The sequence below is a fragment of the Pseudopodoces humilis genome, chromosome 5, assembly GCF_049639895.1.
Source record: "Pseudopodoces humilis isolate 2021_Gansu_Grassland_sample_001 chromosome 5, ASM4963989v1, whole genome shotgun sequence".
In the NCBI taxonomy this organism is placed as follows: domain Eukaryota; kingdom Metazoa; phylum Chordata; class Aves; order Passeriformes; family Paridae; genus Pseudopodoces; species Pseudopodoces humilis.
The window spans coordinates 62526063-62548333 of NC_142204.1; the positions used below are offsets into that span (position 1 = coordinate 62526063).

Consider the following 22271-nt stretch of genomic DNA (forward strand, 5'->3'; position numbering starts at 1 on the left):
GGCATTGGAAGCCTTATTAGAGTCAAAGTAATTTACAGCTGTTAGTGTCCTCCAACCCAAACCCCCCCCTTTCCTCATGAGAACTTTTTAAGTGAAGTTTGTACTTTGTAAACCTGTGTTGGCACTTCTCAATAACCTTTATTTTGTCCAAAATGAGGTTGTCTATCATGTGTCAAGTTCTTGCCCTTTTTTTGGAGATGAGTAAGTGCAGACTTTATCAGTGCCTTTCTTTGGTCAGTTTTCTTTGGTGATTGGAATTGGACAGTGCATGATCTCTGCATTAGAAATACCTGTAGACTGTATGAAGATGAGAGTCACTTCTGCAAAGCTTTATTGAGAAAGGGGAACTGTGAGAGGTAGAATTCAGCACAAGTCACAGACAAACTGAGAGGGTGCTATCTGATTAGACCACAGCTGTAAGAGTTCCACATATTTTTCAGAGTAAGAAGCAGAATAAAGATAGATTGTTGAAATGGCAAAAACGGCATCTTTCTCCCTTTCTGTTGACAGAATACTGTTTTTCTAAGCTTTGTATTTTAACATAGATTTTGTTTTGTTTTGTTGTTCAGCACTTAAAATGATACCAGGTTGACTGGTAAACATCATGCCATCTGTTCTAACAAGAAGTAGGCTGACTGTTGGTTTATTCATGCAATGGTCAAAAGAGGGTACAAGGACTAAAGCCTTGAAGAATTTTAAGGTGTTCATTTGCAACAGGGAAAACCATTAATACAGTGTGAAGAATGGATTTTGGTTAGGTTTTGATTAAAAGGCAGTTAGAGGAATTAAGCTTTAGATCCCTTTGAAGTTGAGCAACTTATCATCAGTTCACATTAGAAACACCAGCAGACTGTGTAAAGATTATGCTCACTTCAGTAAAAAGAAAACACTTTTGAGAACTGAGATTTGTTCTTGGAATGGCTTGGTTTTGAAGTTTCCAGCTGATGATTTTATATTAAAAATCAGTTTGTAACATGTTCTTTTATCTGTTGAAGGTTTTTATATTGGTTAGATACATGAAGTATAGAATCAAAATGTATTTTCCAAGATCAGTAAAAGCCTAATGTTGAATTTTCACACATTTATTTTTCAGGAGCTGGTGAATCGGGGAAAAGCACAATTGTCAAGCAAATGAAGTAAGTGTGGTGGAATACTGTGATAGAGAAATATTTTTGAATTTGAATAGAGAATTTATTTTTTTTTTTTCTTCCATAGGATTATCCATGAAGCTGGTTATTCAGAAGATGAATGTAAACAGTACAAAGCTGTTGTCTACAGTAACACCATTCAGTCCATTATTGCTATCATTAGAGCAATGGGGAGGTTGAAGATAGACTTTGGTGATCCAATCAGGGCTGTGAGTATTGAAGTACACACACAGATATACAGCTGAAATACCCATACTATTTCCTTCAGAAATCTTTGTGAGATACGTGTTTGATAGCTAAATGCCTTTGGCCTTTACATGGCAAGGTGACCTGTGGAGCAGACAGCGCTGGGTTGATTCACAACTATTTGGTTTAGATACTATTTTCTGGATTCTGTCTAAATTTGGAGAACTAAACATCTGAATCTTAAGGAGTCCACAGTTATGTCTCTAATTTGTATGGACTTGGGGGCTTTTAGGTATGTCATTGAAGTTAGACATCTTAAAAAGTACAGCTTAAATAGGGAGGCATCTAGCCACTTCTGCACTGTGCTGCCAGCACTCCTCTATTAGGTCATAGACAGAGCAGTGCCTGAAACATTGCCAGCCTCTGAGCTGTTTCATACTGATTTCCAGTGTTGAGGACTTTATTTTGCACAAAGAGACATGGGCATGCACCTGCTGCTGGGATCTTATTTTTTCATTATACTAATCCTGGAACTTTTCCCAGGAAATGAGACCTTTTCCTAAGCTTTTCTGTACCTTTTCCATCTTATCTTGTCTAACATCCTGTGTGTAAAGCTCTGATGAGTTTATTTGCCATCCTACCTATTGGGACCTCCAGTCCTAATCCTATGCTCTTACTTACGGTGACCCTGATTACATCCACATCTAGTCAGGCAGGGAGAAGTTTGGAATATCTTTGTAAAAGGCTAAGTTAATGTGTTTTTGCCTGTGGTCTCGTTACAAAACTCTATACAGTCTGTGTTGCAGTGCTGAAATTGATCCCTAGAGCTGTTACTCTGAACAGCAGTTAAAGTTGGTTCAGGATGTATGCTTTTATCTCCCCACAGAAATCAGAGTGCAGAATGCTCACCAGTAATAGTTTTGGAGCCAGAACTTGCCACATTGTGGCTATCTCATAGGAAGGATGGAGGAAGGATTTTCATGAGCACATGCATGTTCATAAGTACATGTAAGGTAGTCAGAAGAATATTTTCTTATAAGTTCTTTCCATCACTTTAAGGTGGAATTACAGTTTTGGAGGAGATGAGGGTTTTTAAAAATAAGAAACAGTATGTAGATTCTTCATTCCTGACAGTCTTCAAGATTTTATTGGTTGCTTGAAGAGCAGTTTATAAGCATTAGATGGTATTCATTCAGTAACCTTATGAAATGCAGTATGTATGGTTGTCATAAAGAAGACATTTGTAAAATTACGTATAGTGAGTCATGAAGTTGTATCTGAAGTCTAAATCTGATTGACAGGCAATTATAGCCATCATTTTATGTACATGTGTTACTTCTACCTGATGTCTCTTCAGTTTTAAGCATTACTAGTAAAAGCTTCAGTATCATTGGTTACTCCTCTCTACATTTGCTCTCATGTTTTCTGTAGTCTGCCCTTGAGACTAAAGTTTTCCAGAGCACTGATGATATTTCACTGCTTGTTAGTTCAGTGTTTGTGCAGTCCTCTCTGGAGTCTGGCAGTTAATGTTGGAAAGAGGCAGATGGTAGACTTATGTTACTAAATGCATAGTAAGAGAAAACGGAGGAGGAGTAAATTTAGGTGTTAGCAGATAAAATGACTAACAAGAAGATTTTTAGGGCTATGTTATATATGATGTCAGTTTTAAGTCATCTGAGTTTCTTGACTTCAGAGAACTGTATAAATGATGAGGCAAACTTGTGTCAGGAGCGATCTTAAAATAGTTGTACATCCGTTTATACTTAGTCAGGTCTTGGTGGTCCAAATTCTTCTTTTTTTCAGAGGAACATTGCTATGAAATATTAGCATTAGATGTTAGTAGTAGTATGTTTATACCTCAATTATTTTCAATTTTGTTGTCTTTTGCAGAAAAAATAGCTCAAAATTGTAACTTCTGGTGTAAACTGTTACATTTAGATTATTTTTCTTAAATTTCTGAGGTGAATTTCTGAGGGTTTTACTCTAAACGGGGTAAGATTTCTTTGAAAATCGCATACTCTTATTTCTGTCATAAGACTATGACAGAGCAGTGAGCTGAACGTTCTTTTTCTTCAAGTTATTGAATCAAGGGAGCACAGATACACCAGATTTACAACTGACCTGCTGGTGTTATCTTCCTCTGTGCTACAGGACAGTTTAAGTAGGAACTGTGTTTTGAGAAACATTAGTGAATGTAGTTCAAAGGACTGTAGGCCACTTTCTGAATGTGAGATTTGCCCTAGTTGGAGAAGTGGTTAAATTAATTTTTTTACATTACCTTATGTAAGGAATCTGGTTTTAAAAGTGACACCTGTAGAGGAAGCTGTCCTATTTCAGTATAACTAAAGGAAAGTATCTAGCATTGATTAATAATGGAAATAGGACTTGATTATTGCTTACTGCCTCGCTTGTGGTGTCTGTATAGTTGCCATTTTAGCAAAAGGAAGATGGGGTAACAGAGACCATTTTTCATTTTAATGTTTGGCCTTTTAAAAAGCTGAAATCAATTCTCTTGTTCTACCTTCCCTTTCCCAACTCACCTGTTTGAGAGCATGTAAAGACATATGAAAGTCAGACCTTCCTAGGTATAAAATCTTACCATCTTTTGTGACAAAACTGTCAGTTTCTAAGCAGTTTCCATCATGTTTCTTAATATTGTCCCTTCTTAAAGGTTTGCTGCTTTTGTGAGTTGTAGGTCCTTGCATTTGCATTCACAAACAGTATTCAAGTCCAGAGCTGTCATTCAGATTTCTTTGATGCGGGCATAGTGTTCAAATTAAAGCCCCTGAAATCTGACTATCCAACCCTTTGATCTTGACAGCTCTGAGTTTTTTATGTAATCATTTTTCCAATGTATTAAATTTGTATTATTTATCCACAATTTATCCTGTGTATATGTAGTATACAGTATTTTTGTTTGATGAAATGTTCTTTTAGATTTCTACCTACTCTAGCTTTCAAAAGACACTTTCAACTATACATCAACAGCCTGTTCTTCATATGTGTACCTACAGATGTATATATATATATGTATATATATATATGTATATATATATATGTTTAAGTCTCTTCAGGCTTGGCTTGAGTTCACTGAACTGCAAGCCTTTCATTTTCAACCTCTGAAATTTAGTATTACCCAATCCATCTGTAAACAATTTCCCTGTTAGCTCACACAATCTTTGATTATTTAAGTCTACAGTGGACAGTATCTTTAGAACAATTACTGCTTTTTGTGCTTATCCTGAAAATGTGTATTTTTTCCCCCACAGCTTAGTGCTGGAATAGCAAAGTGACAGATTTTTTTACAGATTTGCATGTGTCTTCACTTACTGTTTTGTTAGAATAACCTTATATGTTGCCTTTTTAAATCCTCCTCTTTCTTGAAATATTTAGTTCCCAGCTGACATGTCTGAGTCTCCCTTTTTCTCCTTCCTCCTTTCCAGATTCATTGTTCTGTTTCTTTTAATTACTGGATAAATAGCACATGCTGTGGGTAGTAGATACAAGCTGATTTTTCTGGCTGATGTACCTTGGCATTGGATTGTGTTCTGCTAATAACCAAGGTTAAGCAGCTACCCACAGGAGAGTACTAATGTGGACTTTCTCTATACCCATCTGCTGTCTTTCCTTCAGTGCCTTACAGGTCTAAATACAATAGAAATACTTTAGAAAATAAAATACTAAGTTCCATTGCTCAGTCAGAGTTGGATGTCACTGGTCAACTGGTCAAGTGCTGATAAAATGGGGAATGGTGGGTTTACATCCTGCACGCAATTAGCCTCATTCTCAAAGCCAGTTATTATATATAGTTTTACAATCCAGCATTTGCCCTTAAAAATCTTGATGTTTGCTTTACCAAGAGAACTTGTTCTCTGTAGAATAATTAAGTCAATAGATATTTGTGGCTGATTTAGCTGGAAAAGTTTTTAGAAGCGTTTTTCTAATTTTTGATGCATAATTTGGGAAGAAGTGATTATTTGACACTTTCAAAGTTGTATAATTAAAATTAAGCAAATAATGTGTTTTCTTCAGTTGTTCAATATACAGCTACCCTTATGAAGGGTCTAATCTATATTGTAATCATTTTATCCAGTATGTGGTATTTTATGAGCAAATACAGCTAACTTTAGGTTTGAGCACAAAATGTTACTACTCCTGTTTATAAAAACCTCATTCAAGTTATAAACAGACCAGAAGCTTTATCAGCTAATGATAAATTCGATTTGCTAGTCTTTTTCTGTTGTTGAAAAATATGGGAATTAATATCCAGTGCAGAACACTAAAATAACTTGTTTTCTTTCACATTTTTTTTGTTTAGTTACATTCACATTACCAGGTTAAGTAATGCATCTGTTGAATCTGATTCTTTGGTGATAATACTTCTGTTGTGTTTTTCAATACTTCTCTCTTCACCTTGTTTTTACATCCTAAAGGATGATGCTCGTCAGCTCTTCGTGTTGGCTGGAGCAGCAGAAGAAGGGTTTATGACTTCAGAGCTTGCAGGAGTTATCAAGAGACTGTGGAAAGACAGTGGGGTTCAAGCCTGTTTCAACAGATCTCGAGAATACCAGCTCAATGACTCTGCTGCCTAGTAAGTACAGTGTGACAGACAAGATTCTCTTTGCCTTTTAACTAGTAGCTAAAGCAGTATGAGGTGTCATCTTCTGACAAGTTCTGCTCCTACGCAGATGGAAAACACAGGTATCTGGACAAAGATAGCAAGATGGAGTCTGCTTGGCTCAAAATGCTTCAGGAAAGCTTTGGGATTGGAAAGGAAAAGGTGTAGTGTAATTTTGAACTTGTCATGTTCTGACCAGATGTTTCACTCCCTTAAAGAAGACAAAAATTGATATCAGGTGCTGTAATAGGTTTTCTATTACGAAAGCATAACAAAAGTACCTTTTTAGTATCTGAATGTGTCCAAAAAATGTGGTGACATGATCTGTGTAGATATTACCAAGAATATTACTTTCTTTTGTAATAGAGTTTTTTCCTATTTCAACATTACTATGTTTTCATTTTTAATTAATGGTCTCTATTAGAAATGCATTGAGCCGAGAAACAATTAGAATATATCTTTTATGCCAGGGCACTTCAGTGAGAAAATAAAATGTTAAGGAACTGGGAAGGCAATAATGACATGGTGTGGCAGTAAGTAATGGTAATTCAGTCAAGGAAAGGAGTCTGTTGAAGGAGATATGAGATGGTAAAGAGTGGCAATAGCAGTGATGCTGCCTTGTAGTGCAATTTTTTATGATTCTGAAGTATTTTGTAATGCTTGAAGTTGATTCTCAGTTGTATAAACTTTTTTCCATATGGAGCGCTTCATTTAGCGATTCACATACTCTCCTGTGGTAACCTCCTGTGTTCTATTTGTTGTTTTAGACAACTGTGACTCAAGTTTCATAAGAAAACTGTTCTTCTGGTCATATAAATGTATCTGTAAAATTGTGAACTTGTTCCTCCTAAAATAGAACACAATGCCTTCCCTATTTACTATGGGAAAAGTACAAGTAAGATGTATAGTTTTTGGAAACACTGGACTTGGCCTACATTGCAAGGATTTTGGCAATGAAAGCATACTAATTTTAAAAAATATGTGCAATTAGGAATTCTCAATAGAAAGTTAATTGTTTTGTACTAGGCATTTTCCTAGACACATTAATTCTGGCCAAAATACTGAGTTATTCTTTTCATATCTGTTATCAAATAGAGTGATTTTGGGCTTTGTTTATGGTTCAAAGTAACCTGCAGTTCAGTAAGTTGCAAAGATGATGTTCTAATTAGTGCTAATAACACTGATGTTTATGGAACCATATTTGCATTTTGGAATTTCTAAAGAAGAATTCTTTCTACTGGAATAAATTTCATAAGTTTTCTTTTATCTGGTATGAAAGATTGTGTCTCAAAAGCTTATTTTGAAAAAAACTTGGAAATTTGAGTAGAATGCTGTGTCTTGTGTCTCGGAGAAAACTATTTTATAAAATTCAAGCACAGTATAATGAATGGACTTAAAAGTTCTGTAATTCTTTGTAATTCTTTTGTTGCTGTTTTATGAATAACTGAAAGCAGTGTTTATTTTTACCTTTAGTTACCTGAATGACTTGGACAGGATAGCACAAACCAGCTACATTCCAACTCAACAGGATGTTCTCAGGACTAGAGTGAAAACTACAGGAATAGTGGAAACTCACTTTACTTTCAAAGACCTTCATTTTAAGTATGTAAATCATGCTGCATGGTTATCTGTCTATCAAATTTCCTGTAAAATTATGGGATATGGAATTCAGTGGTGTAATTTAACAAATTTGTCTAACCACAAGTTTGATTATTTCCCCCCCTCTTTTTAGGAAACAAAAAAGTTACTGTGCTTGACTCAGTTTTCCAAAGGAAAATGCATGGCAAATACTGAAATATGGATACTTCTGGGCAGTCAATACTGTGGAAATCTGTTTTGTTTCCTTGTTTTAGGGTTTAATAATACAAAATTTGTATTAATCCACAAAAGAATAGATGATAAATTGTAATGAATCTCTTGCAAACCTAAAGAAAGTAGTCCTCAGCCAAGCCTGAAGAGAGGACTTCAGTATTCTAAGGGGCTCTCCATTTTCTCATTTACTTTCCAATGTTTCTTTTTACCTACTGTAGATTGGTCCAGTCTGTACAGATTATTTGGACTGTTACAAGGACCATATGGTTACACTTCTGTAAAATGTGTCTTTGAGACAGGCCTGTGGAAATTTTTATCTGTAATGTTGTACATTCAAACTCCTGTACCTGTGCCTTAGGCAATAGGCTTAATGAGTTATTGGGAAGGCTTGAGGTACACTGTTACATAACCTTAAAAATAACTTTTAAGATCATCCAAACATACGAAAGGCTCGATTATACTAAGAGAAGGCTGCATAAATATGACTAGCTACACAGGATCAATTTCTTTCATTATCTTTTCTTTCCTGTTCTGCTGTGTGTGTTTAGATTCCTTGGGGTTAAGCCTCTCTTCAGCCTTCTCTATAAAGCAATTAGCATAGCTTTGATTATTGATTCAATCCAAAATGCAAATAGCAAGTCACCTTCATCTTGTTTCTATAGACTTGTCCGAAAGTTGAATCTGATTATTTACTACTTTTGTGTTCAAAGAACACATTTTTTGTAGAAGTGTTAATTCTTATGGAAAATGAGGTCTCAGTATAAAGTTATAAAGCATAACATTAAAATTGACAGAAGTAATTACTAAAATTTAGGGGATTAATTAAGATATGGAAGTACAAAATATATTCTCTGGGTACAGCCATTGCTAATTATTTGAGAACTAAGTAGGAATAGTAGGTGACTGGCTCACATTTGTATAGGGTGATATGCAGAAACTTCCCTTCAAATATTTTTTGAAGGTAAGGAGCACCTCTAAGGAATCCTTTTTTTCAGCGACAATAATCTTTCAAGTGTTTTTGACATGGCATTATCTCAATTAAAATTGAGAACATTAAAATGGCAGTGAGTATTGTCACTTCTCAGAAGTTTACCTGAGTAGAAGACCTTGTTAGAGGTTTCAGTGTTTCTGACAGTTTTCCATGAGAAAGCAAAGGGTCTTTTTCTTCCAATTTGTTTCCTTCTCTACTTACTTTTACTGTGGGTTTTTTTCAAATTAAAACCTAGCAACTTGGAACACTTGAAGATACCTAAAAATAACAACTGTAATTGAATCCCTTCAAGTGCAATTTACAGTGTTAGTGTAGTGCACTAACATTAAATTGGTAGGGTTTTTTACTTGCCCTATACTTACAGTCTTACTTTAAACGTGGCCAGTTGAAGAACAGATTTAAGTTCTAATTTGGCTTAGAGGAGAGAGGAGCTAAAACCCACCAGGACTGACAGTCTGCAGTCCATATTGTTCATCAGTATCTTTTATTATGGTAGACTTTCTAGTGAAGCTAACTGTATATTTTTATATTATACAGATTACAATTAACTTTGTTAATTAAATATAATATTGAAAATAGTTAATTTTGTTCTTTCATCATCATCCTTCTCATACTTCTCATGGTCTCTAAAATGTACAGGAAGATTTTTAAGGCTTTATTAAAAGTGAGGTGTATGCTGAAAAAAATAGTTATTAATGATACAGGGGTTTTTTTTTGCATTATTTTTAAGATATTGTTCTCAGACTTACACAGCTGATAAGTCCAGATTTTGGTTAATATTCAGAAAGCAAAAAATTTGAAAGTTCATTCACTGTTTTTTACTTCTGTTTTGCAGAATGTTTGATGTTGGAGGCCAAAGATCAGAGCGGAAGAAGTGGATTCATTGTTTTGAGGGTGTAACAGCAATTATTTTTTGTGTGGCACTAAGTGATTATGATTTGGTCTTGGCTGAAGATGAGGAAATGGCAAGTACCGTAATGTTGAAGGGAATAGTTGTTGGACAGAAGCTAAGCTTGGAGGGGAAGCTATAAATGGGTCTTTTGAAGTATTATTGCTTTATAAGATGTATGGGGTTTGTGCAAAACATCTCAGTGAAATGGTGATAGAATTCATTCTTTTGGGTTCCAGAGTATTTCCTCATAGTCTCAGAAGGAATAGTAAGAGATAAGTATTCTTCTAGCTACACTTTTTGTGTTTTAAAGGAAACATAAATTAACGAGGATACGTTGTCAGTAATACACATTTTAGTCTCTCTTTATGGATGCTAGAAGTACATAGTAAGAATTCTTTTTACTTACCTGTATCTGCTTTACCACGTTTTGTTTTCCTTTCCTTCCTCAGTCTTCAGTTTTTGTTTCTTTCTAACTGTGTTTCTCCAATCTCTTGTCTTAGTTGCAGAAATGTTTATCTTCCTTTTCCTTTCCAACACCCTCGGCTCCTTTCTCCTCTTTCAAGAGTTTACTCCTTCCGTGTCACTGTGCACAGGGTACATTTTACTATCTTGAGTGGTCTGAAGTGATGCTTACCTCTGTATGTGAATCATTAACAGACTCTGTGCTCTTCCTTGTGTTCTGCAACTTTCTATAAAATATAATTTGGGGAGGAAAGAGAAATAAGAACCTTTCAAGTCAAATATAGTCAAAGAAGGTCATAGCTAGCATCCTGCTACTTAAATGACTGGAACTTGGCCAAAGTACTTACATGTTGGATAATTTTTCTACAGAGTTAAATATTATGGTAAGAGTTAAAATACCTGCTTACTTGATTGTCTAGCTTTGTAGAACTTTTTTCCTTACTTTGGAATATCAGCTAGGTGCAAAATTTATTTTCAATTTCCAGAAGATCTAATCAGTGTTAAGAAAATTTCAGGTAACTCAGCAATTCTTGTTGACTATCTGTATTGCAGAATGTCAAAACACACCAAAAATGTCTGAAATATTAAAAAATAAGACCTGGAAATGAGAAAAAGTAGTTGCTTAAACCCTGCTCGTGGAAGTGATCTCTGTGGTAGTCTTAGCCTCTCTGTATTTCCCTGCGGTAAAATGTGATTTTGTTTGCTAAAACTTAGTTTTGTAACTCGTTAATTTCTAAGTAATCAAAAATATGTATCCTTATTTTATTATTGAAATCTGATAAAATAGAAAGTGATGGCTTTTTCTTCAATTACAGAATCGGATGCATGAGAGCATGAAATTGTTTGACAGTATCTGCAACAATAAATGGTTCACAGACACTTCTATTATTCTATTCCTGAACAAGAAAGATCTTTTTGAAGAAAAAATCAAAAGAAGTCCTCTCACTATTTGCTACCCTGAATATGCAGGTATTGGAAGGATGCAGATGTCAAGAGGGTTTTTTTGTTAAAATACCTAATATTTGAGGCATGGGTCACGAGGATTTGTATAACTCTAGGCATCTAAAATATTTATGTGACCTAAAAATTAAGATAAGGATTGTTGTGATGGATCACAAATAAAACATTGCTTAAGTCTTTTTAACCAGGTGAAATAATGCTGGTCCACTGATAGTATGTTTCTGCTGCAACTGGTCAGGTTTATTTAGTACATTCTTATTTCTGATGTTCTTCTTCTTTTGTACTTTGATATAAGTAGGAATTCCTGAGATACAGGAGAGGTTTATGAACAGGGAGTTTACATAGGTTTTGACATTATGGTTTATTCAGAAAATATACAGCAAGAGAGCAGGAATTAATTTAACAAGTCAGCACTTTTATATATGATTTGCATTGTAATTTCAGACAGAAGATAGCATATTAGAATTAGAAAGCTTGGGAGAAACGTATATTCCAAGTGTCTTTGTGACTGTGGGAAAACTCCAAACCTTTTAAAAACATAAAAATTGAAAGCAACTAACTTAAATGAAGGACACAAAATACCCTAACCTCGGAAAGGGATGGGTCATGAATAACTTGTTCTTCTGGTGCTGAAGTAAATGGAAAGACTATTCCTACACCTGGATCTGAGTTGAGTGTTAAGTTTTTATTATTAAAAATGCATCCAAAAGGTCTCCTTCCAAGGTTTTTTTGACGGTATCTTAAAGCAATGGCTCTGGAATTTGTCCTCTTCAGGTTTAAGTTAACTGTTTCCATAGAATCCCTTCCTTCAAAGATAGTGTGCGTATCTTGTTCCTCCTCTGTTAGAAGAGACTTACTGAGTAATTTTCTTCTTTTAGGGTCAAACACTTATGAAGAGGCAGCTGCTTACATTCAGTGTCAGTTTGAAGATCTGAACAAGAGAAAAGACACAAAGGAAATCTACACTCACTTCACATGTGCCACAGACACAAAAAATGTGCAGTTTGTTTTTGATGCTGTAACTGATGTCATTATTAAAAACAACCTTAAAGACTGTGGCCTCTTCTGAAAACAAGACAAAAGGTTGTTAAATGGTAAATTACATGCCTGAAAACAGGACTTAAACATTTGGAATATGCCCATGCTGTGTAAAACCTGCATAGATATACTTAATTCTCTTTTATTTTATTTTTAGGTTTGGAGATCGACTTCGCACAATTCTAATCTGATTCTTTTCAAGGTGAAAGAAGTGCAAAATGCAATGTGCTCAATGATAGATCAGTACTGTACTTGCCTGTTTTAACAGCTTTATTTATGTTTGTCTTGTAAATTTAAGTAATTAGTTAACACTGAGATGTCAGTTGATTGTATGTAAACTTACAATTGTAGTAATGTATTTGTATAAACGTTGAACGGAATATTTTAGTAACTTGATGTCCTCTAAAACATTCCTCTAAATTTTCCATGTTTTATGAAGATACTCGTAGGGGAGACAGACACTCTTTGCCTTTGGATTATTTAAACATCTTGTAAAATTAAATTTTCTTTTCATCTTAAGGGTGCATGCTGCCTTATTCCTTACTTTTGTTGGTAATATTGTATATGGCATTAGCTTTTTTGATATTTAAACAGCCTCACACACCTTCTCAGACTTAAAGAAACATAACCAATAAACTTGTTTTATGCCTTAAGTTTTGAAAAAACATCTTTTTATAAATTTAGGATAAATACAAAAATTATTTTAAAATTTAAATGAAATCCACAGTTTATTAAATCTAGGCTTGAAGTCTTTGCAGTGGAAATGTGGCAACACTGGGAAATAGATGTTTAAGGGTCAGCTATCACTGAAGCTGATGGAAATGCAAAAAGGAATTGTTAAATATCAATAAAAAAGAAAAGATGCTGTGGGCTTTACTCAGTGGAGTGAATGGAAAAATTACCTTTGGGGTGTTTTAAATAGACAGCAAAGGGTGGACTTCAGAGTAATGTTTTTTCTGCTTACTTAAACCATAAATTCATGTTCTCCTTAAACTTTTTGCTATTTTCTGGTAATAAAACTAGTTGGATAACCTAATAAGTAAGCATAGAAATATTTGGTTCTCCCACAAGACAAGGGGGCTTCACAGTTTAAAGCAAAATCCTGTTGCCTATAGCGAGAATCTTCAGTGTTTTGGGTAGGGTGTTTTAGTGACTTAGGAGTGCTGATTCTTTAATTTCCTCTTTAATTATAGCCTCACAGTTTCTTATAAGTTAAAAATTATTTTCTTCTGGTTATGCTTTCATTATGCGATTTGCTGTCTTAGGTACCTATCATCCATTGCCTTAGGGATAGTGCCAAAACTGATTTTTTTAATACAGATTTTGAAAGGAGTAAGGTTCTAGCTGTAAATAAGTTGATGGTTGTCTTAAATATATGTTGTCATCTAGAAAACACAGACGTACCAAAACTGGAGATACAATTTTCTATAATTGTTAAAATATTTCAGGCAGCTACAGTACACCATAAGTTCTTTGGGAAGTAAATAAGTCTTGGAGCCTGTGGCTATTTTTCTATATTTTCTTAGCATTTATGTTCTTAGAAATGTTCAGAATATTGAAGTCATTGTTCTGTTGTTTAATTTTTGATTGTGTATGTGTTTAAGTTAGGCCTCTGCTTGAGTAAAACTTACCTGCCCTTCTCATTCTTTAATGTTTTCTTTGTTAGGTACAGAATTGCTAAATGCATTTTAAATGAAAGATTAGAAAGGAGATAAGTTATTGCTGGAGGTTGTTATATATGTTGATACATTATGAGCTCTTTTAGCAGTTATGGTAGAGCAATCTGTATATCCTGGGCTGCTTTTAATTGTGCTTTACAGTTCTGGATATGATTTTAAATCTCACTGAACTACTTTGTGAATTGTATTTACACCTACGTTCCAGCTGGTTTTTGTACTTAATGTAAAACAAAAATTGGGATGAATCAAATAAAATAAATCTAAATTTTGTGCCTTGCTTGAAAGAAATGCTTTTCATTAAATGTGCTGATGGAAATCTTTTTGCATGCTTTCTGTGGAGGTAACTGGGCAGAAAAAATGAGAAGATAGAAAGTCAAGAGTAAATGTAAAACCTTTGTGATAGAGGCATTAATTTTTTTATTAATTAGTTAATACTTTTCTTAACACCTTCAGTTGGAGAATTTTTGGAATTATATAGCTGGTGGTTTATGAAGTATTTGTATATTAACACAGAACAAAGTTGTGAACTAATTTGCCTTACTAGTCCACAGATAATTGTGGGGTTTTTTTCTGACCTGATGCATGGCCAGTGGGGATGTTTCCTTGTAGAAGTGCTGCACAATCTTTCTCCAGAGATAAAGCTGTCAGCCTAGGCCACTTCTCTAGGAAAAGCTACAAGAGGATTTGCATGCAGCTGTGGTGGGAGCCACACATTTAGCCTTCACTGCAGCTGTAAAAATCTCTGCATCTCTGTTCCATGAGGAGCCTGCATCTCTGTCACAGCACTGCAGAGAATGGAGGAAATACTGCAGATACACCACTAAGGGGGACAGTCTTGGCCCTCAGCAGCCTCAGCTCTGCTCTCTTCCAGTTCCCCATTCCTCTGATTTCTTCACACAAACTGTGCAGGCTTTGTCTAGCATGACACAAAGAAGCTTCCTCTAGTACCTTAGAAATTCCTTCAGGCTATTGTAAATGTAGCACATGAAAAAAAAAACCAGACCTTTGTGGAGACTTCTCCAGCCCCATGGTCTTGTGCACATCTGTGGTTGAACTCTTGGTAAAATGCGACTGTCATTAAACATGTAGTTATTTTTAAGAGGCTTAACACTGTGGAAGGGTAATTTAGAAAATTTGCTATTTGGCTTCATTATGCCACGTATGGAATCTGGAGGTAATTTGATGTTAAATGTAGTAACCTCTCATTAACTAAAACAAGGTCCAGGATTACAGCATGGGAACAATGTAGATTTGCTGGATTGCTGTTTCTGGTTCTATGTAGGCAATTAGCAGATTCATGATTTAAAATCTACATAAAACCTTAGGGAGCAAAACAGATCAATCTGCAGCATGCTGAACAGCATGGTGGCTGGTGTGCATTCAGAACTGTGGAAAATTAAAGGATAATTGTCTGTTCAAATCAAGCAAAAAGGGAACCCTACCAAGCTGCTGGCTATCCTACTGTGTGAATGTGTCTTACAGTTGTTATACTTAATACTAGTAACTAAGATCCTGTGGGTCAAAGAGTATAATGCCAGGGTTGTCAGCTTCAAAGCCTTGACTTTATTTCATTTTAAAAAATTATAGCAGGTGCAACAAGAGTTCTTAAGCACCTCACCTTGAATTATTCATAGCCTGTGGTAGTGCACTCACGGGCCATGAATGTGGAAGATGAGACTGGTAAAAGAGAAACTTTTTTTCAGTCATGGGCTATAAGGAGTGCTTATAGTTTTTGCAAAAGCGTTGTTTTTTTCAACCCTGTAATACTGAAACTTCAATTGCATAGGTGCAAGAAAACCATTTTGTGGTTTTGTCTCTGGGGTTCTTGCAAAGAAGCTGGCTTGACATAGAGGGAACTATGACCAGAGTTTTACTTAGTTATATTTCCAAGTCATGAAAATATGTTGTACTTAAAGCTTGGTAAATGCATTTTTTTTTTTTCCCTTAGTGTATTTAGAAGCAGTGCTTTTTGAAGTTGGTCATGATTCCAGACTAAGGTGCTTCTGGCTGGTTTACTCTGCTTTTGTTTTGTTTTTTGTGGTAGTGAGACTTTGACTGTTACCTGATACAATAGAGATCAGGATTATTGAGCAGTTTATTGTAGGAGTAATTTATTTGATCTAAGGCATAGTTAGGCTTATTTTTAAAAGTACAGTCAATAGGTTGAGATCTGTATGGGGTAGTGTAATGCTGTACCATTTTTGGTCATACTCTGAGTGTTAGGACAGGAAAAATTGACTCCACAGTGTAGAAATACACTTCTCTAACAGAACTGTATTTCTCTAGTGCTATGTGTCAATTCTGAAAGGAATTTAAGAGTATCTGTTACAAAAGAAAGATTTGTGTGTGCAAGGATGTACTGATAAAAATATGCTATCTGAAATCTGACTCTTTTTAATTGCAGTGGAACAAAAGGCATTTAAAACCAAATACATTGTCGCTGGAAGTCACTGCAGCTTCACAGAACTAGCTGTTCCCTGCTACCTTAGTCTTCCTCCTTTTCTGTCCTCCCACTAAGAGAAGTTTGGGGAGAGGTGGTGTCACTGTGCTTTCCCTCATGGGTTGTGCTATTTGTGTCGACATCTGAGGAATGGGTACCTGGAATCGTGCAGAATATGCTGATCTGTACTTTCTTTTGCAGATAAAGAATATGCAGATGTCTGATGTAAGATTGCTATTAATATGGTAATGTAAGAATATGCAGATAGATTAGAAAATACCTGGTACTTAAAACTGTATGTGTTTGTATTGAAAAGCATGAAGAAAAGTAGGAAACCAGGAACCTGAGCAGGTGAAGCTTTTTAATTCTGTGGTTTACAGTTTCACAGTGATCCACAGGCTGATCAGAAGTCCTTACAAGCAGCACATCTCAACTACCTCTTACAAGTATCCTCCTGCCTACAAAATCAGAATGTGCTGTGAGACAGTACAGTACAAGTGACTGAGAGGGAAACACATTGCAAATAGAAGCATACTTCTAGGTTTTGTCCATTTGTCAAAGTAAAGAAACAGTTTTCTAGACTAAATTAAATGAATAAACCATCTATTTTGTACATAGCTTCATAATAATTTGTCTCAGGAACTTCAGTATCGTCTTGCTCTGAAAAAAATACCTCCATATGAGGTATGGTCACAAATTTTTACTCTTCCTCTGTTCCAGTGTCATGATTCTCTTGAAATGTGATTAAAAATACCCCAACCCACAAAATCTAGTCTAAAAATGCTGTAAAACTGTCATCCTGAGGATGTTAAATAGTTTTGATTTAAAAATACTAATACTTGTCCTGTAATTCAGGATTTTTTAAATAGATTAAATCAAAGATCATGCTATTCCTGTTTCGATTCCATAAATCACGAACTTATACCTTGTCTAACTTTCAAGGGCTTTTAAAAAATACAGTTCTTTTCCTTTTGTGAGAATGCTGTTATCTTTGTGTGAATTGCCAAAAATTATATTTCTATTCTTGTTAATGACAATTAAAGGTGAATTTATTTTAAAAACCCCAGACTGTAGTTATCAACTGCATATTTTAGAATGTAAAACTGAACACAACAACCAGGAAAAAAAATTACATTGTAATTTTGTTGTAAACATTAGAACATATTGAAGATGTGAATTTGGCCTGTTGGTCTGTAAGTCAACAAGGATGCTTCATTACATCCACTTTCTAATGATGCCTTTCTACTATTTTTGGCATTTAATGAAAATGTGATTGTAATCCTTCATAATTCTAGACAGATTATTGAAAAACAATTGAATTTGTTAGGGACTGCACATGGAGATGAGTACATTTGATCAAATTCTGAAGTCGTTGCATGTAAATTCTGCCAGTATCTTTCACAGCCGAGTTGCGTTGGTTTGGCTTAAATGTTAGTTTGCCTTGTTTTTCTACCTATTAACTTAATTCTTTGTAAAGTTCTCAGTCTTTGGCCCTCTGACTTGATTTAAGGAATGGAAGAAAGTCAAATTCTATCATCTACTGAGACAAAAAAACATTTTCAAGATGTTTGTAGGTGGTTAGGCATATATGAGATTAGTGTTCTGGGAAAGCATTAAAGAAACTATTCAGCAATGATCTTCACAGCTCTGTCCAACATTTGAAGAAAGCAGCTTTGAGAGAGTGTTGTGGCATAAAGTTGTCTTTTTGGTGTGCTCTCGCCTGCTTTTGTTCTCTGGAGCTCTAGCTCCGAGGCAGTAACAGTGAGGTATGTGCAGTTGCTCAGCTACTTTTCCCTTTCCTGGGTGAGGCTGTTGATGTCTGTGTGTTAAAGGCCCAAGCAGCCTGATCTTCCATATAATGAGGGAAAGAGTTCTCAGATAGCAAAATGAAATGGGTGGGAGGCACTCTGATCCTCCTGGAGAGGAGAGAGGGAGCACTCTTCAGCAGAGTGAAGAGAGGTGGAGGAGGAGGGACACAGTTGCACTTCTGGTGTCTATTAAGCTTGTATTTGAACTCTATCAGGGCTTAATACAATTTTCCAAGTAGAGATGATGTATTTGGGTGCTGCTAGGAGACAGTTGTTGGTATGTTGTACGCTTAATCTTGGAGCATGTTGTTCTATGCAGATTCTCAGTCCTTCAAGATCTTTCTTCCTTCAAGTTAAAAGCAGTGCCAGAAAGAAATGCTAGTAGAGCTGCAGAGTAATAGTTTGCTAGTCTTGAAAGAGTTTTGTCTTCACCACCAGAAATAAGTGTTGCAGCATTTCAAAGATGATCTGAAAGATAAATGAGGTTAAATGAATTTTATAGTGTTTTAAATATTAAAGTGCAGAGACAGGAACAAGCTATTTTATATCACTTCATTTTCCCCCCAGTAAATCTGTGAAATGAAGATGAATAGAGATGAGCTCCAAGAGATCTCAAGACCACTATTGAATTACGATGCTTCCTTAAGCTGTAGGAGAAGCAGAATATGAAGAATTTGTGTCTCCTGTGGAATCTCAATAAAGAACTGATAGCACTTCCTGATAACAGTGGTGTTTTTAATCCAGTACACGGACAGTTGACATCCTTGGCAAAGAGGAAAGAAATACTGGCATGGTATCAATGATGTAGGACTCTAAATTACAGTACAAGATCATTTGAGGCCAACCTGTGATGGCTGCTGCAGATGAATTATTTACAAAACTTTCAGAGAAAGCTGTGGAAGGAGTTACCTGTTTCATCAGCTTAAAAGGACTGCAGAAAGCAATGAGCAGTTCTGCTAGAAATGCATAATTTGCTTCACTTTATTGTTCATCATTTCAAGTGAGTTAAAAGAGTTTTTCAAGTGACTGCCTGTCAGCTGGCATGGGGTAATATGTTTTCTGGGCCTTTGGCAAATGCAGGATAGTTCACATTATTTAAAGCAACAAAATTTGTACTTCTGAGAAGTAAGGAAGGCATGATCTCTAGGGAAATGATTTGCAAAATTAAAATTGCATATTAGGTAACTAAGACTTGCATTCTTCCAATAACACTTATATCATCATGTTATGCCAGCATTTCAGCAATGTTTTTGAAATTTATGCCAGGTAGCATTTCTCATTGCCATGTTTTCTACAGAAGTGAGGGGATAATGAGACTAATAGTATTTTCTAAGGTCCAAGTTGAAAGGATGTTCTTCTGGAATTTGGGATGCCAACTCTCAAACTCAGTTTGGTTTTTGAATTACATTTGGCCTGCTGAAATCTGAGAAAATCTTCCTAACATTCTGGGCAAATAAATATTCTGAAATGGTTATTTTTACTTTGTCATGTTTATTTGATTTCATTTATATGGTACTGGCTTCCTGCAAGGACTAGAATCTGTGTCACAGTTACTTCTTTTTATTATTCATTCCTTCGCATCAAATGTCTGTATTTCTACTGAGTGAAGTAAGTTCAATAGAAGGTGTCAGAGTGAGACCCTTACTCAGCTCCGTGCTCTGAACTCAAGCTGAACTCTGTTGCCAGCCTGAGGGAGGACCTGAGCCAGTGGTGCTGTGTTGTATGAGAACATTGCCATCCCTTCTCTTCACCTTTGGATGATAACAAAATCATCCTTTCACACTTTTTTTTTCCCACCAGAGGTGACATCTTATTTATAATAGTTCACAATGTCTAATTCAATTTGAAATTAATCATTTTTTGAGCTACCAGCTCACTTAAGACTGACTTGGTCATCCTTTATCTGTTTCTCTTTTGAGCTAGATGGATTTGGCCTGGGGGGACTTTCTGTACAATGCATTTTTAGTCCATTCATTCATGCAATTTTTTGTTGCATCAGTTTCCATTTCTCCTTGTGTATCTTGAATTGTGAATATATATAAAAATATCTTACATATTTATAAATGAAAGGGGTTTAAAAGTGGAAAGCTTTTTTTTCTTTTTTAATTTCCCTTTTGGTAGGATTGATGGGGATGGAATACAAAATGAGTGTTTTACTAAAAAATACCAGTTTGAATCATCTCAGCAAGCTTCAAAATTTTCCTTTCCTAAAGAATAGACATTACTTGAGAGGCTTGTTGATTACTTAACAATTTAATACACTTTTTTACCAAAAAAAAAAAAAAAAATCTGATTGAAAAGAAAGCTGATAAAATTCTAAAACCCCTTTTTGCTTCTGTTCTATTTCTGGTCAGACAAGATTAGTTAATTGATGGCTTCATTAACTCATGATGCCATTAGACCAGGGGGAGACAGACAAAAATCAGAATACTGTGTTCATTCTGAAAGAGTTCAGGTAGCACACTGAGGAAAGGCTGAATGATGAAACATGACTGCAGGAGTTTAACTGGATAATGGAACACTTTAAAATTTCTGAATAAAGGCATGCAGCTTCCTTGAAAGGTGTTTGTCCCTTGCCTGAATTGACTCTAACTAAAGGCTGCTGAGAAGGCATTTCTTTGCCTCATTGCCAGCCACTATTCTGCTTTAGAGCCATTAATCTTTGCTGTGTTCAAAAAGGGACTCTTAGGAAGTCAATTTTCCAATGGCTCAGGAGGTATAAGCTGGACTTCTAAGGGCAGACCTTTCTTATGAGATTTGTTCTAGAAGGCAAAATTGTGGAGTTAATGTGTTTACACAGGTTTCTGTGCTTTAAACAGAGGAAAGTGATGCTTTTAGCATTTCATTATACCAAAATAAAAGTACTTTGTTAGCCATTCTATCAGCACACCTCTTCACTTGTATTCTTTGTTAGGTGCCCAGTGATGCTGAATTCTTTGAAAGAGAAATGCCATGAGAAGTGTGGTGAGAAAGTACAATCATTTATTCTCCTATATTGATTAATATCTGATTTGGTTTTTTGCTGCTATCAAACAACCTGGAGGTCATGCCACTGAGAATGTTAATCATGAAACAGCATCATCAGAATGTATTTTGTCACAAGGATGAGTTTGCTTCTGATGCCAAAGGCTGTAGATAATGGAGGAGCTAGAGCTAAGTGACAGAACTCGGTAGTTCCATGGGATGTTTGAATAGCTTTGTCCAATGGGTCTTTGCTTTAGATCTGAGCTGCCTGCTGCTCCCTGGGGGATCTTCAGCTCGAGAGACAGGTAGGTAGTTTTGTGGCCTTGGTAGTTTGTAATGCTTTAAAAAAACTTTTTCTGTCTTTGTTGGAAAGTTTTCCCTCATCACTCTCTCTTCTAGAGCTACAATCTTACGCAATATGTGGAAAATGCCTCAAATATCTCTACTGAGCTTTCTCATTGTCTTGCTATGGGTTTAAATATTTAATGGGTCTAATTTAGAGGTCTTTTTTCCTTCTGTGGTTTCCCTTTTAATTTTTTTTTTCTGTTGTTGCACTCTTTTCTATGTTCTATAGTTCTGCAGCTGTCCTAAAGATACTGTTAAAAAAAACCCCACAAGTATTTATAGTCTTGCTGATACATCGATTATTATGGACCACAGTATTTGTTTCCTCTGCAGTTTAGAAATGTCATGCATGTTTTCTTTTTCTGTTTTAGTACTGTACTTGAAGCCTTGAGTGCTTTTTAAAATTACTTTTTAGTTCAGGCTCCCTGAAGTGTCTCTGTAGTTTAACTTGGGCCATTAGCTCACAAAACACACTTGGATAAAAGCTGAGTAGTGCCATGAAGCTGTGACCAGTATACCTTTCTATTTACAGGGCTTTTTTCCCCCTCTCTTGTTATTTTTCTACAGCTACAGTAAATGCACTTGCCAAGTGATGAATTGATTTAGGGGGATTTTTATTAGAAGAGGGAGGTAACAGGAAATGCAGTGAGCAGATCTTGGGGAAGAGGAAGCAGCTGGGGATGCTGGTGGCTGTGGGATGTGTTATAGCTGAAAAATTAGATTTTAACATCTGTCTTGTGAATGCTATATTTAGTGTTTTGGAGGGGAGGCAGAGGTAAAGAGGCTGTCAGATCTGCACGCTGTGGAAAGATAAAGAATAAGCCCTTTTAAAGCAGTATAGAATCCTTACGTGCTTCCTCTTTTGTAACAGCTTCCTATGATGATTACATGGTCATATACGCAGCCTCTGGCTGTCCTCCAGGCTACT

General features: G+C 35.6%; 1 protein-coding gene across 2 annotated transcripts in view; it reads left to right on the forward strand.

The window, feature by feature from the left end:
• GNAI1 (G protein subunit alpha i1) overlaps window positions 1-14056 on the forward strand; it is a 32484-nt gene extending 18428 nt beyond the window's left edge. Inside the window, exons 2-9 of one of the 2 annotated variants that reach the window (XM_005526023.3) lie at window positions 1094-1136; window positions 1216-1357; window positions 5768-5925; window positions 7426-7554; window positions 9591-9720; window positions 10925-11078; window positions 11948-12163; window positions 12265-14056. In XM_005526023.3, the coding sequence (XP_005526080.1) occupies window positions 1094-1136; window positions 1216-1357; window positions 5768-5925; window positions 7426-7554; window positions 9591-9720; window positions 10925-11078; window positions 11948-12138 (947 nt within the window). In that variant the 3' untranslated portion in view covers window positions 12139-12163; window positions 12265-14056. The remainder of the gene's footprint in view (window positions 1-1093; window positions 1137-1215; window positions 1358-5767; window positions 5926-7425; window positions 7555-9590; window positions 9721-10924; window positions 11079-11947; window positions 12164-12264) is intronic. The other variant, XM_014255193.2, reaches the window with a different exon arrangement.
• The last annotated feature ends 8215 nt before the right edge of the window (window positions 14057-22271 follow it).